This window comes from Anser anser (genome assembly GCF_964211835.1).
Source record: "Anser anser genome assembly, chromosome: 5".
Lineage (NCBI taxonomy): Eukaryota > Metazoa > Chordata > Aves > Anseriformes > Anatidae > Anser > Anser anser.
The window spans coordinates 14,421,536-14,438,806 of NC_139725.1; the positions used below are offsets into that span (position 1 = coordinate 14,421,536).

General features: G+C 37.5%; 1 protein-coding gene across 6 annotated transcripts in view; it reads right to left on the reverse strand.

Annotated features, from left to right (window-relative positions):
• The window catches only part of EXT2 (exostosin glycosyltransferase 2), a 72,535-nt gene that overhangs the window by 29,346 nt on the left and 25,918 nt on the right, over positions 1 to 17,271 (reverse strand). For all 6 annotated transcript variants that reach the window (XM_083838251.1, XM_083838249.1, XM_083838252.1 and 3 more), the window contains 2 exons: positions 9,963 to 10,094; positions 551 to 740 (listed from right to left, as the gene is read on the reverse strand). In XM_083838251.1, coding sequence (XP_083694377.1) covers positions 551 to 740; positions 9,963 to 10,094 — 322 coding nt within the window. The remainder of the gene's footprint in view (positions 1 to 550; positions 741 to 9,962; positions 10,095 to 17,271) is intronic.

Sequence of the window (17,271 nt, forward strand, 5' to 3'; positions counted from 1 at the left end):
CCTTGGTATTTTCACAACACATCCCAGTGGTGTAGGAACTTCTCTTCAGACACCCAAAACGTCTCAAGTTTTCATTTAATCAGTCAAACTACTCACTTATTTTATAGTCTCAAACACTCACACTACTTTGCTGCTTTGAACTGCATTTGCCCCACAAAACAGTCCAGCAGAATAAAAGTTATTCATAGCAATGACAGTGTCTACAGAAAAATAAACCCAAGCATGGACAAATCCAAGTCTCTCTCCTTACCAGTCCCCAAAATAAAGTTAAGGGCAGACAATGTTTCTGCAACTATTGTATGTTACCTTTGATCCTAAAGTTTGTGCAGAACCACTCACATGTTTTGTTTTTTTTTAATCTACTTTGGCCTCTCATTTCACTTTCAAAAACATTGCCACAAAAATCCTATTTTATTATTTTGAAAGAAACTATTAAATAGTTTTTGAAGACACATTAATGAACCAGAATGCAGGTTATATTGTAACCGGTGCAAGTAGACACGCTACCCCAGGTTCACCCTCTTCCATCACACCTACCATGAGGTCTTACCTTCTGGTGGATTCTTGTTCTGATTGTTCCAGACAACTAACAACTTGGACAGACTAGGCACTTTGGACACCTCAGTGATGACTCGGAAAAGGCTCTCCACCCGGTCGTAGGTCAGAACTATAGCTGTGAACCCTTGGGACTGTGGTGGAATCAGTGGAAGGAAGAGTGGGTTGCTCACACTGCTCCATTTCTGTGAAGGAAAACAATTCAAATGAAGTGAATTATTACAGTATGGAGTAATTATTATGGTAAGGAGTAATTCATGTAGACAGGATTTAACCATCAGATTTGGATTGTGCTCAGATCAGGTAGGATGATTCTCTAATTTCAGCATTTTTTTCCCCTCATAACTTTCATTCCAATCTCTTAATTCAATTTTTATTTTTACCTAGCTGTAACAATACATGTAAGAGGATTTTCAGAGAAAAAATAAATTGGAGTAGGCAAATAGATTTGTGGAGAAGGAAAACTACGGTGAATTTTGAGCTCAGCTACCATAACTCAGTTTTCACTCACTAATTACTATTTAAGGACATTTATATTTACAGGCAGGACTTAGTGAACAAACTTTATCAGTATTACAACTTCAGAAGTGAAAAAATATTAAAAACATCAGAATAGCAAAAACCATAAACCTGTCATAAAATGGGCATCCAAGCAAAAAAGCAAAAGCAGTCACTAAGAGGAATAATGTACTAGCTTCCACAACACTGTGTTTGTTCAATGGGGTGAGAAAAACTATTGTGTAAAAAAAAAAAAAAAAAAAAGCACGAGATGCAAAGATGAATTTCAGAGAGTTATCTACCCCTCCTGAATTTTAACTAGGGCATCCCTTTTAAGACTTTAAAGGCCTTATTTCAATACACTGCCAGCATAAGAGGCCAGCTCAACTGGCATGAGGCAAGACAGACTGCTAAATTCTCACTGCATGTGCCAACCCCATTTGGAACCAACAGTGTCGGGGAGGAAGCAGTGAAGGGACCACTCAACAGGAATGAAAGGTGTTTTGGTCTCAGCTTTTCCATCCCAGCTGACATTCCAAGCAGATACCAAGGGTCAGACAGAGAAGCAAAGGGAAAAAACAAGACCTTTTGGGACGAGGTGAAAAGCAGAGATGGGAAAGCTGAAACTGAGTGATGCTGTTTTGCAGGAAAGTCTTGAATCCTAACCTGTAAAAACTATGAACACTCGTAAGAGTTAGTAACTGCCTCAGAAACCTCAGGAGAATCTTCAGCTGAACACATACTGTAGGTTTGCTTGTACCACGAGGAAGGCAAATTTTACTGACTCGTATTCGCAGAAAATTTTGCAATTTTCCATGTCCATATTTAATCTTTGGGCTACTTTTCTACACATCCATTACCCTCCTTATGTTTAGTGGATAGACACCTCTAACTACGATGTTTTGTAACTATTAGGACAAGGAGACCAGATAGCCTAAAGGAAATCATACTGTTTTTTACCATTTTGGCAAAGGAGAAAAAAATATGTGAATACCATTGCCTTCTACAAGCACATCAACACTGACGTGGGGATAAATGTGAGGTAGAAGAGAGACATTTAAATTTAAGCACAACATGAGCACACTGTTTTACCCATGATGGTCCAACGATATGTCCCAGGCAAGAATCTGGCAGTAGGAGTAATGTCTTTTATTAGACTTCCCAAAATAGCTGGAAAGACAGACTGGTCTTCAGCTACACGTGTCCTTTATCAGGTCTGGTACAAGCAGCATTTGATATAAGTTGTCATAGAGGTTCCCAATGGAAAACACACAGCTTTTACCCGCCAGGAGTAATAGGGTAACATAGTAACAGTAATAGCACAGCATGGAACTTCAGTTCATGAAAAGGACATGGCTACCTGTGATAGCGGAGAAATACGCTCAGTAATTCAGAAAATATATATCCATTACTTTAACGATGGATACATGCAGAGAAAAATCTGCTTTCAGATTATTATAATTTCTAAAATTAAGGATTCCGTAAACATTTTTGCTAATTTTACAAGACAACTGGTGGCAGAAGAAGTCAGCCCTTTGATTTTGTTCCAGCTTCAGTAATTCCTACAGCAAATCACAATCTAAGTGTTAACAGGGCACAATCCACCTCATTAAAGCTTTACAGACTCATTTCCACACAAACCCCACCCCAGGACTGCTATTCCCCAAATGACCCTTGTAACGTTGAAAAGCTCTTTAAAACAACTTTCAGAAAACTCTTTTCATTAATACTTGTAGCAGAGGTTTAATTTCATACCCAGCAGACTGCCGAGAAAACCTGATGTTTCTATCCTACAAGTAGTAGTAACCGGTAAAGTAATCTATAGGCAATTCTGTACTCATTACTTATGGACAACTATTGCCACCTAAATTAATAGCCCCTCCCTGAAGTTTACTTTATTTAGCAACTTCTTCCCTGGCCACAGCATTTCCTAAGAAATGACTTGCTAGATATCCCTGGAAAAGGAGTATTCCCTTTATATCATTCTAAGGTGATTTTAGGTACCCAAAGAAAAAATGAAGATGCATGACTGTGAGCACATGCGCATGCGTCTATAAAAATTATCATGCTCTCTCTTAAAAACTTGTTTTAGCTACACTTAAATTCCAACTTTTACTACTTTCAGAAAGACATGAAAATTCTCCCTTGCTGGTTATAACTTAGGAAAAATAAGACAACTTTTAAGGTGTTTTTGCTCGTGCATCTACTAAAGGATGATGGAGGGAGAGAAAAGCCTGTAGACACACGCTAATAGACGGGAGAACCAAGCCTCTCATTTGAGAACAACATTTCAAAAAGGCAATTAAGCATCTCTCAAGTGCCATTAAGAGCCAACCCCCTGCTGCCTGCCTAAAGAGTGTGTCTACAGTCTGAGACCTATTGACCCCACTTTCTGCAGGAAATCGGGCAAATTCAAGCCTCCATAATTTACTAAAGTCTTCCAGATTTCTCCTTTGGAAAAGCAAGCCATACAGGCAATTAATTCAACAGCAACCTAATTAAATCTCCATTATGGCAGCAAAGCATGAAATGGGTAATGATATAGGGATGGGTTCTCCCAGTCATTGCTCAAGAAACCAAGTGGCAAAGGAACATTTGCTCCAGCCCCACCTTTATTAACATTCATGATGGAATTCACAGCAACTCTCACTCTCAGAAAGAAGAGCAAGCAGCAACAGTGGATTGATCATCCATCACCTCTCCTTGACAAAGTGCTGACATTCAGCTATCAATAAGACAATCCTTCAGTCTTGCCCTCCCAGCTAATATCATTACAGGAACCAGGATAATTAATCTAAGATTAATAGGTTGCTTGCTGTGAATTATTTTTATGGGCAAAAAGGATCAACTTCAAATGCCCATTTCCTACGAATAATCTCTCATGTCACTTAAATTGTGCAGTCTCAAATGTCTGACAACTCTTGCAGATCACAAGAAAAGCCAAAGTAGTGGGACCTGAATGACAGCAAGAACTCATAGATAGCATGAAGCTGGGGAGAGAGGAGATTTCAGGAATGGGTATGTATATAGGGAAGGATTCAGACTACTGCAGCTGTCACGCATGCTTTCCACAAGTGTGTATGTGTAATAATGCCCTTAGAAATAAGCACTTACCTTTACTGTAGAATCATTAAAAATTGTTCTCCCTCTTGGTCATTAATAACAACTTTATTCTATTTTAGGAGAAGTCAATGTATTGAGGATAAGATATTAAGCAATTTGAATTCTCATGTGAGATGCTTAGGGTTGGACTTGATGTGGAGCCTTCAATTTCAAGTTAGCTGAGAAGTTTTAAACAGACTGTTCTTAGGACACAGAAGTGAGACAGGCAAGAGTTTCAGAATGCCACTGAACAGAGCTGGATCTAGAACTGGCCGATCATTATAAATATCACAGAATCTCAAAGGTACTGGTATCAGACACAACTAAGACAGGGTCTTACCCCAAATTTCTTATTTGAGTGTACACTGGGTCTCACCAAAAGAGACTCGAAGAAACACACAGCAGACAGATTACAAACTGCAACACGAAATGATCTCTAGGAAAACAAGGCTGTATGATGCTCTTCCATATTACAGAAAAGAGTCAAGAACTTCCCAAGCTACCATTTAGTGGGGAAATACAGCAAAAGCATTTTAGAATAAAATTCCACTGTTCCCATGAACAAGACAGAGGGTTTTCCTCCCTATGTATTTTATTTTCAACAACCAGACTTAGTGCTTGTTATAACCAACAGCAGTGAAACCACGCAGCTTGAATGACAACAATTCTCAACTAAAACCACAGAGGTAAGGCCAACAGTGCTGAACTTAATACACTAGCTAAGCAGCTCATCTATACATCTAAGCAAAGCAGAGATGCATCCCCTGCTTCTGCGGGTAAGGCTTTTTCAGCTGGGTTGTTCAGAATATCAATCCTAACCTCAATGTGGTTTCAATTATGAATTATCAGACCAAAAACGCCTTGATTTATTCTATTTTGCTCCAATTATTCATGATAAGTTTTTATTGAATACTTTGAGAAAGTATTTCATTGTACTTCCCATCCTCAAGTGGTCATAGGGCAAAACCAAAAGAATTAACCCCTCTCTTTCTCTGGAGCCAACCACAGCAGTTACACTGCGCAGAATCACAAGTCAAGTTGCAGGGGCCAACATTTCACATTCTGGTCAAGATTATAAAACTTCCTCAACAATATATAAGCCATAAAGGCGCACAGGAATTCCTACTTAAGTAATGAAATCTGATATCATGGATTTCGATTGCCAAAATGTATCATGCAACTATAAGACTGTTATTCAGCATGTTGTGTTTTTATTTTATTTTTTTTTTTAGCTGCTTAGATTTAATCAGCTTCCTGAGCCCTTCTGACAGGGCATCTATAGACTGAACACATTTTTGATATAAAAACTCAATTTCAAGTTCATCTCTTCAACTCTAATTTTTAGTAATATGTCAAAGGAAGAGATTTTCAGTGATAACAGAATTATCAAGAATAAAGTTCATATTTAAGGTTTCCATAAGGCAGGTAAGTTAAAGAATCGACTCTCAAAATTATGTTTCACAAAAATAAAATAAAAAATTATAACAATCAATATTTATAACTGAACATCTGTGGTATAGTCTATTTGTCTGTAACATCAACACTGCAAAAAGTATATAATTAAACTGAAATTTATTTATTCTAAGAAAGAATATGTATCTTCTAACATGGTAAATAAAGCGAAATTTCACCCACCTGACTCAAACTATCACACGAGGTAGCTGGAAATACAGCAGGATCAAACAGAGTTCAGTGGAAAAAAAAATAATACAGATGTGCATTGCCAAAAAGAGTGCTAACTTGTTTTCATTTACAGATAAAATTAAAATACATATATATATTAATGATTAGTTAATGTTCTGAAGATGACGAGTGATAATAGGATGGAAGTCCAACTATAACAATTGACATAATCTGGGGACCATAAGATGTAAAGAACTAGTCAAAGGCCTTAAAAACAGTTTAATCACTTAACAAGTGTCAATTGTCTGGTAATTGGACAAAGCCCACGAATGAAAATGGTGGGGCTACTGAATGGTATTTTTTGCACTGTTAATTCGGCTATTCACTTTAATTTAAACCAAACAATGCCTCACCGGGAGAAATGAAATCTGGTATGCTTATTGTTCGGCATAGTCATGCTCTTAAGTGATTATTAACGTTTAGTCTCTATCTCCCAAGGTCAAAACTCAAACGCACCAACTGACAAACAAATCCTCATGTTTTATAGGTCCAAGTTAGGAACAGGCTTAAAAGAATTTCAACAAAAACAACTAAAGGAAAACTGGAAAAAAAGAAAACATTTGCATTTTTCAGAAACCCATATATGTTAGGAAGATATTAGGCAAAGTAAGAAGAAAATTTAAATCAACACAAACATCTACAAGTGAGAAAGTGATTTCCCTCTACTAGAGCATAACAAAGTACTTAACTGAAGGTAACAGATCAAGGTCCTTAGCTCTAATGCAGCCCAAACTGGTACCAAGCAGATTGCACACCACATAACCCGCCATGTTCTGGCTTTCTTGAACATAACTGATTGCCTCTAGCTCATGGTTAGTGGCTGGACCAACAAATCTAAAAGGCATTAAATTCACATGCTGGCAGCCAGAGACTAGCTGAGACAACAAGGGAGTCAAGTGGCCCAGGAATGAATTTGAGGCCCCCAAAACATCATTTGCTCCCTCCCCATTAAAAGGAGGAAACAAAGCACATTTTTATTGAAAGTTACGTATTAGCACTACCAGCCATCCACTTCCTCAACAGGACAGCGTGTGAGTAGGCAAATTATCTACGCTACATTTTTTCCTTTAGAAAAGGCCAACAGCCTTCAGTCAAATGATACAAACACATACGAATGTTTGAATCATATCATGTATTAAGTATGCAATTAACTGCATATGCATTTATCTTCCGTGTACCTTATACCCCCTCCTGCTGGAAAAACATCCTGATGCACTGCTGCTGTGGCCACGCTGCGGTGAAGATACTCAGGCAACAGTCTCACAAATGTTTTGAGCCAATGTAAGCCAAACTAATGCCAAAAAACACTGCAGCAAGCTTCTTCAATTAAAACAGTTATTGCACTCCCTGCACCTTCTGCTAACCTGACTATGACTTTTAAGTACTCTTTCTGCAATTCTGCTCTCTGTTCCTATCTGAGCTGTGTAATGGGAACAAGAGCATATGGACGAGCACTGCATATAATCCTTACCATCCACAACGGCACGGGAAACAACAAGGAGAGCTAGAGGAACTGGATGCTGAGCCAGCCTATTTCCATGGGAGAATATATGCAACAAGTTCTGGAGGTCCCGTTCTGGCCAGTAACACAAGGATTTATGGTGCTGAGTTACTCGCACATTTCACTGTGGTATTAATGTTAACTCACAGGTGCTTCACTTCAACAGTTACCTGTGTCCTGCTCCTGAGGCCAATCTGAAATAATTTTCTTTAAATGCTTCAGTATTGGAGTTTATTTAAAGACTAATACAGCAGTTCTGCCGCAAATGAGGAACATGTTCAAGTCACCTTTAGTTATTTTGTCTTATCAGAGTTCAAGAATACACTTGGCATCTTCTGCTACCTCAAATATACACGTGTACCTGCTTTCCAGCTATCGTTTTTCAACTAACTAGAAATTGTAACAGTGCTATGAGTGCACGTTAGGCACAGACTTAGATAAGTAACATACTCAAGCAGATCATTTACTTTGCAACAAGCAGAATTTTGACAAATACATTTTTTTTTTAAAATCTTTTTAAAAGAACCCTGTGACTTAGCAGGTACGGTATATATCATCACCTTCTAAATTGTCTTCAGTAAGATATTAGCTGATTCCTGGAGAATATGGTCACCTATAGATCACAACTGTAATGTGCTCTCACCTCAAAGAGATAAAATATAATACATCCAAGGGAAAAATAATCTAAAAGGTAAGTTGGAGAAGGCTCCAGTTTTTCACTTCCAAGGCAAGAACATGGTTCAAAGCCCACCAGAATTAGATGGCTAAAAAATAAGAAGAAAGAGCTTGATGGAATGAATTTTTCATGCATGCTCCGAGTAGCTATTAAAAGCCACAGTTAAAGATATCACAGGATTGTGTACTTCTGTTCTACAAGTTTAACTGCTCTTGAACACTTCGCGATCTGAATTCTATTTTCTTTAACTGACCCTGTGAGAAGAGGTCACAAGCACTCTGTATTGCTGGCTAATACGGAGCTTATACAGCCCATAAAGGAACTTTTTTATGATGTTTCTGTTCCACACTAAAGCAAGAAATGAATTCATGCACATATTAAGCAATATTCACAGACTAGGATAAACATCAAATTCTTTCAACTGAGACATAAAACCACCAAGGAACTGACCATTCGTGGCATGAGAGAGTCACGATATGAGGTGTTAACTCCAACATCCTGGACAAATTCCAGCCTGTCTAATTGCAGTCAGCCTTCTAACTTTTCTTAGCAGTTGCACATTGATACAACATTCCTGTTTACTCCTCATGCTGCCCTAGCATGGCACAGCTGCTATGTGTTCCACCACAGCTTCAGTGCTCTGTTTGATATGTTGCTCTGTCAGTGGCAATAAACCTGCCTAAGAACCTCTAGGTTGAAAAACTAGTATAAATATTTTTTCCAAGAATATATATTAAAAAAAAAGAGGAGCCTGCTTGTTGCTCACAGCACGAATTGCTTCCCCAGAAACTGATGAGTTTCCAGTACAGGAGAGAACCATAAATAGTTTTTTTTTTTTTTTATTTCCTTTAAAGCCCCTTTAAGGACATTTTCTTAATTTTACTAGGTGCTTCCAGATGCTCAAGATGCTTGATTTGCTAGCATAATCTAAAGGTGTTAAGAAGCTCTGACCCCCTAATTGTAGAATACATACTTTCGCAGCTTGCTTTGTTCCTTAAATACACGTGTTACATTTCCTCTCTACACAATGACAACAGTAGACCAATGCCTTTGGTTAGGCAACAGAAATTTGTCTTCTGAAACACAGCCACGAGCTTCTCACCCCTTGTAGCAACTGTTCACACTCTGTCAGTCTGAGGAGTTTGAAGTCAAACACGCTACTGCCGAGCACTCCTACCCAGCTTTCAGAGAGACTCTCTCTAACCCATCATAAAGTGAGACAGTTAACAAGTTTGCTTTTATTAGTAAAACAAAACTATTTTTTATATTTTGACACAGAGAAAATTAACTGATTATGAGTGAAAATCATCTGCAGGCTTTTATATAGTAAAAAAATCAGAACCAGCTGCCTGGTGCAGAAGGTTAATTAATTCTCCAGCATTTTTTTTCTTAACAGAGGCAGGTTCAACTGGTGAAACATTTATTTAAGGGAAAGAAAAAACAACCCAGCAAAACTTTGATCATCAGTTTCTGCAGTAGAGAAATTACGTAGAAATAACATGGAGGCATAGGACTGATTAGCTATTTCAGCAGAATTACATTACAGACCCTTGCAGACTAACATCTTCAGTATTTCCACCATTTCCACCATTGCAGTTACTCATTTTTAAGAGCACTAAACTCATACTAAATTCAACAGAAATAAATGTGTGTATGCATGCATGAAAAATAAATAAATATATAAATGAGCAAGCAATTTGGAGCGTGCAATAGTAGAAGTTAGAAGTTTGCATTTCACAGCCAGGACATAAAATGAACTGCTAGGTATTTTGCCAGCTGTCATAAAATATATTAACTTCATCTGTGCAAGTTACCAACACAATGCATACACAAACACATACACACACACAAACACAAAGAATTATTACCAAGTTTCCTACCACATACCTTTTATACGAGGAAAAAAAAGCAATTTGTTTTATGAGTGAACCAAATGAATTTACTTACCACAGCTGGGGGATCATTCCATTCTTCGTAAGAAATGGCAGCATATGGGTAAATTCTGTCATTGATAATCTGAAGAGTAGCAAGAGCAATTGCTTTCATTGATCGAAAATATGCTTCCCAGAACCACCTTGCCTGTAAAGAGAATAAAATTCACTTTCACATTGAACAGATGCAGTGCTTAATAATCGGTTTTGTCTTGACTTATACAATCTGTTCAATGCAGTCTACAAGTCAGGTGGAAATTAAATCAGGAGGCATGTTTTTTGTAACAAGAATATTTTCATAGAGCCAGAAGACTTCAAACTCCATCCCACTCTCCAAAAAAAGATGACTTACAGCCCATAAAACGAAGCAGCAGCATTAGTTTGCAAGTGACTAAGTAGAATGGAAAAACCTTGCAGATACTCAAAGAAATCAGTTACTTCCACACTTTTATCATTATTTTTCCTCTTCAAAAATGTCAAAAGCAGTATGACCACAGAACAGAAGTTACCGTTGTACTGTTTTTCCAAGGCAGAGGGATCCACAGTGCAGCCAGGAAGCCTAAGGAGGGCACAAGGCCTAAAACGTGGAACTTAAATATCACCTTTTAACATCAATATTAGAGACGGCTGATCAACTAGAGAACGTTAGTACTCATGAACTCTATCAAACTAGTAACTTCCAAGTGTGCCAAAAAACTCAACACTATTATTTACACAAGTAAATATTAAGATTTTTACGTAAAAGTATGTACATGCATATACTGATTAATTAAAATATTTACTGGGGCTAATTTACAACATGGGAAGCGTAAAACTGAATGCTGAAACAAAGCTTGTGATTTCCTTGTACACAGACACACTGAATTTCACAGACACGTCAATCTCAGGTCCTGTATGGCAAGTTTTAATCTCGCCCTGGTTTCTATGTGAGACAGAAATGCTGGAAGAAAAACGGGGAGTTGGAAATGAAAATGCTGAGTTATCTGATATCCTGTTAGATATAAAAACATTTTAAAAATACCTAGAATCATCAAATGATCATGTAGGATTTCATCCAACTCATAAGGAAACATATTTTGCCAATAAATATAGTTCAAGTGTTTTGGCCAAAAAATGTAAATTTTTTCAATCTGCTTTTTTTTTTGAGGAAACTCCAGCACCTTGAAGTGTCCAGAAGGTAATTTAATTTAAAATCTCCTTGTGGTTCAGTATCAGCTGTAAGAGTATGCATTTGTATCTCAGTGGTAAAACAGAAGAACTTTTTTTCCTAAGCTTAGAAGCTCTCACACCAGAATACAACTGAAGAAAACATCACAAATTTGGACAAACACTATTTTATTGTTGTTACTTATTTTTTAAATAGCAAAAAGTATCTACAGAATGACCACTTTTAGCTATGTGATATGAGAATAATAACTAACATTATTTAGAATATTATGTTACTGAAGGAATATTGGAGATTTTGGAGATACAGACTTTCAGATGAACAAAAACTAACTTTTCTTTAGCTGTAACGTTAAGTTGCTAGCTTATCTCCAAATGCAGTTAACAGCTTTTAAATGGAAAATGGAGTGATTCCTGCTTGGATACTTTGTGCTGTAGTGTTCCTCAGCTAAAGCACAATGTAAAGGAAAGAAATAGGGAAAATGCAAATTCATGTGCAAACTTGCAGAAAATCATGCATTTGTTACCCTGTATGTTACTCTGAGTATAAGCTATGGGAACTGAAAATCCGTTGCCAAAACACTGGCCCCAAAACTCTGCTCTGTGGGTAGTCTGTAAAACTCGTTCTTCAGTATAGTTTTGTTAAATATTGAAGAAGAAAAAAAAATAATGTTCCAATTAAAAAAACTAACAGAAGTGCTCTCTGGAGCACTATTTTTATCGTGAGAAAACAATAACATAAGACTTACTGGTATAGAATATTTCAAAATTTTATTAAGGAGACAGATGAGTGTGTCCAAAATATTACACTTCTCTGAAGCCTGTCATCCAGAGAAAATGCAAAGCAATTTCACTCTAGAACAGAATCCCTTCTCTCTCCATATCCCTCTCCCTGGTGGACTTAACAGCTGGATAACAGTCTGAAAGAGTATTACCAAGAACACGGTACAAAGCAAATATTATGCCCAACTGTAAAAGCAGAAGAATTACATGAACAGGTACGAATAAATAATGTCTGACTTCCTGAAATACCCAAAAGGCACTAAATAAACATCACATTCTAAGAAAAGATACAAATATTCTTTTTCCCCTGTCCCTTTTCTTAAGAAAAATGTATTATACAGAATTCAGCAGCAAGTGACTTGAAAAGAAAAACAGAAGTAGATTAAGAATTAAAAGTGACCAGAGCAACAAAATGAACCACGTCTCTATTCAGGTGTCCTAACTGAACAAGAGTAAGAACACAGACTCCAAATTTCATTTTCACAGTAGGCATCAGTTTGAGAAAATCACTGCTGTAAGCAGCAGTAACTGGGAAAGAGAAATTATTTTATGTAGCCTTTTAACATACAACTTTAAACAGCAATTGAGTAGCATGGGACTATATATTTCATTGTTACTAAATGACAACTTTCCTAACCTGTTCTAATTCTAAGACTGCTTGTATTGCAATAATTGTAACTGACTAGCTTTGTACCAATCAACTCTTTTTCCTCCTTCAGTAAAACTGGGATGGATCTGATCTAGCATCTCTTTGCTGAAAGAATGTTTGCAACGTCAGGCAAAACTACACCTTTATACCAGAAGCAAAAGCATAGAAGAGGGCAGGGGGAATTTACTTTTTATAGACTAATATTTATATAATTAGTTTTTTGTAAGGAGCTAGAAAATGTTCCCACACTTGGCTGTAATTTTTTGGAGTTGTGTTTCTTTAAGACAGAACTCAAAACCTTCTAAGGGGATTCTAAGTCTCCAAACAGATGTTTCAGGGTCTCATTACTTCCTCCCCACCTTGTTTGCTTTTATAAAGCAGAACTGATTAACATGGTTTGCTAGTCTCCGCTACTCAGCATGGTGAGTTGCTAAACATTTTGGGAAAGTTTTCTATTGGGAAGATGTGTGTCAATTCCATTTGAAATGTATTTTCTGCTCTACTTGGTGTGGTTGAAAAGCTTATGTTGGAATGTAACGAATACCTAGGGGGAATAAAAATCCCATGAACACATACAGGGATACAGGAGAGAAAAACAAGAAAACCAGCCCCGAGATATATTCCTGACTCCAATGTCAACTTTTAGTATTCTTGTATAGTTTTTCCAAGCTATCCATTTCTCTTTCCCTTATCTGTGAATTTAGGAGACTAATGGTTATGTAGCTCAAGAGTAGCTTTAATACACTAGGTAATGGTTGTAAGAGATTGCAATTACAACATGCTAATTAGAGCTGACCTGAAAGGCTTAGAGGACCTTGAAATAAATGATCCACACTTATAGATCTTGTCTTCCACACAGCATTAATTATACAAGGCCTACAATTAAGATATGGTCAGGATACCATTCCTTTCAACTTGAACTGAAATTCATTTCTAGTACTCTAGAAGTCTGCTTGATTAGACTTTGGAATTTTCTGAGGAAACACACTATGTGGACCACAGATTTGTAGTGAATGCTAAACTTGTATACACCCAAATATTGCTTTGGTCACAGGCAATCTAAATTATAAACAGATCAAATGTGTAGTTTGTACAACTGCCAAAACAGCACAGATGAACACATGTTCACCTACTCGATTTTGTTCTGGGTGTATGGCTTACCTGGCACAAGCTTGGGACAGAAGCATTTGCAGCTATTTTCATAGCTGCAACAGGCAACAGTATGCAACAGAAGGGTAGCCTACTCACAAAAAGTAACATTTATTTAGGTAAGGTGTTATTTTCCTTAGAAATAAATACACTTGGGGGCCTAGCATCTCTTTATAAGCCAGCATAGCATCAGGTTACAGAGTCCATTCATATAATGTTTATAGGTTCTAGTGTTAATGCCGCTAATGGTGCTCCGGTGTAGAGTGCAAGACAGATCAATGTAAATCTTGTTATTAGTTTGTGAAAAGAAAAACACTAGGCATGAGGAAAGGAAAGGAATACTTTCTGTAACGTTTAGATCAAGAGGAAAAATATTCCATGAAGGGAACTTTCTAGTCTTCTGTCTTTTCACCACCCCACAATTTGGTGGGAGTTTGTCAAGTTAGCAAAAGGGAAAAGACAAGATTTGCAGAAGAGCAGTAAAAGTTAATTGTCCATAAACCATCATTTCTCTCAGCTTCTGGGTCAGGCGCCATGATGCTGTAAGATCTTGCCCCACGGCAGGACTTCAGTCTCTCCAAAATGCCTTGAAAAGATTTACGAGGCCTCAAAATGTAACCATTTTCGCGCTGGCTGAGGTGACTACTTCAGTGTTTTCCTTTTTCAGTGGCTCCGTGTTTCTGATTCTTACTCCCTGATCAATCGAGTTAGGGAAGTCTGGCTGAACAGAAGAGCGTGACCTAGCTGCTGCAACTATACTGGCCTGGAAACTAGGTGATTTTATTTTGAATCCTGGTTCTGTGAGTTATTTACAGCTAAATGTTTGATGTTCATTTGACCCTTTGCTTCTACTTCAGCATCTCAGCAGTATATGTAATATCCCTCATGGAGATTTCACGAGATGTAACTGTTTCAGGCCTTTGTAAATTTGGGATTGGAGAGAAGAATTTAGCTTTATCCTCTCATTATTTGTAAAAAGAAACCTTAAATTAATAAAACTAACGTTTAGCCAAGCAATGCTACCGAAGTGACTGACTTCAGCAATCGGTCGCTAAAACGTGTACCCTCAGGAGCGAAATAAGAGTTATTACAAGAAACATCTACAGCTCTGCTGTGTATATATACCAGCTCTAGTCGTGGAAGGTCATCCACAAAGACCTTCAGGCTCCAAAGTTACACATGATACTGTAGTATAATCAAATGCTTTCCTAGTTAGTGAGATCTAACAAGTTATTGTCCATTAAGTAAGCTATTATAATCAGTCACATTCACCCTATAACCTTTCTGTTGTGCAGTAAGATTAGTTAGGCTACTGAGCTTCAAGATAAACTGAATTATCATGTATTTGCTCCACACTAAAGATACACATGAGGATAGCTGATGAAATACAATAATCTGATAGCAAACTGGAGCTCTCATCCCCTGCAGTCTAGCCGCTTAAGGTAAAATGGGACTGAAGAGGAAGCATCAGTTCGTCTTTTGGAAGATGAAACATTTTATACATAATTTTCCAAAACAAATCTTCAGTTCAGATGGAGGATCCCTGTCATCCTCAAGTCATCACTTTTTGCATGCAGTTCTTCAGCAAAACTGATACCAGCTGGGTCAGCTAAAAACAGAGCCATCTTTGCTTTTTTAAACAGGCTTATGAAAAACCCTCAGAAGACTTTATACAATTAAGAATAAGATGGCAGTTTGTTGTTTCTATAAAGTGGTAAGAATTCAGGTTTTTAAAAAAGTGCTTGTTTGATTTAGGACTCTTAGGAGCAATATCACACAATCAAACCCAACATATCAGAGGTAGGCTGGCTCCCTCTTTTCTTGCTGATCAGTGAGGAAAAAATAGGGTCCTTCAGAGAGAAATTGAAGAGCTATGGTGATTTGAAATACCTCCTGAACAATCTGTGCTCCTCTTATTAAGGGAGCATCAGAGGAGGACAGAGTAAGAGACTAGCTTTGGGCCAGGATATTCTCCTCAAAGTCCTGAAGGCTCATTTCTGCAGAGGGGCACAAAGATTTCAAATGAGGAGAAACAAGGACACAGACTACACTTGTCAAACATAATTTATATGTCTCGGGCTACGGAAAAAAATAAAGTCACACTCTGAAAAGCCTGCTCTCTTTTGGGGTGCCAGTATAACTACTCAAAACTAGAGGTAAGCTCTTTAGACAAGTCTGAAAGTGAAAGGAAAGGAACACTTTCTGTAATGTTTAGATCAAGAGAAAAATATTCCATGAAGGGAACTTTCTAGTCTTCTGTCTTGAGCGCTTGATTCCCAAGTAAAGCCCCCAAAATTTTTAATTCACCTATTTAACTCACAGAACCAACCTATATGACTGGCATATGAAGAAATATTCCTTTACTAGAAGACATTTCTCCAGGCCGAGCATGCAAAGCATTTATATCATTACAGTCCTACACTTTACAAAACAGATTCTAGATGGACATTTTGTGGTGCTGTTTATCTATCATAATCCAATCTCAAAAAATAGTTCTTCAAGTAGTAAAACAGAAGGTGAATTTCATCACCTATGTTAATGTAGTCCACTATAGTAATTTCAGTCATAAAACAAGCATATTTGCCTACCTCAGATACAAAACAAAGAGCAGAAAATAAGCCTTTCCACTATCCAAATTTCTTTTTTTCCCTTTTTCTTTTGAAGCTGCCAATTCATAAAAGGAACAGAGGTCAGAGTTCAAAATGCTAGTCTTACCCTTCAGATACCAGCCACTTGGGAGTAACTCACTTCTACTGGCTCTCGGTTTTATTGCTGTAAACTACTTGACAAATGCTGACTCATAAGAGAGCTCAGGGTAAAGGAAAATGTTAGTGCAAGCACAGATATTAATCTACAGCTCCTTACACTGAAGATTTCCTCAAATTCTCCTCTTTGGTACATAGAAAAGAATCACTTGTATTAATTATAGTAATCCACATGTAGAAAAACACATACTATGCATATACGTGAATGGTCCTTTGAAGCATACCTGTTGAAGTTAAAATTTCGGAAGTCTTGCTTCCATACTCTCAGATAATTTGTAGCTTGAGTTTTGTTTTTTTTTTAAGGTTTTCATCTGGTTACAAACAATAAACTGCACTGGTTAATATCCTGCTCAAATACACAAAGTAGCTATTTTTATTAGAATGAAATGGTGACATTTTATATTGTTTTGAAATCCTACATTATCCTGACCCCCCTAAAACAGATTTCCACTACTTCTGATCCTAGAAATAGTAACTCAGTTTTTAAAACAGCAAGAACGCGAGACCTGAATAGATGGATATACCACTAAACACTGGTGTTTTCCCCTCCCACCACAGATTTCTGGAGGTCAAACTTGCTTCTTTGTTTAAGGAGTATGCCAACATGACAACTCTGTTGCAGAAGGCAACATTGCATCAGTCAGGAAGCCTGACTTAGTGTGCTGGCGCCCTCCAAATCCATTGCCAAAATATATTTCAGTTACAGAGCCAACAAATAGGTATCAACACTACCAGCAGCACAGAGCCTGCCCATTCTCAGCTGCGAATACTGCTGCAAAGCATGAAGACAGAGTCAGTAAAGAAAGGAGCAGAAT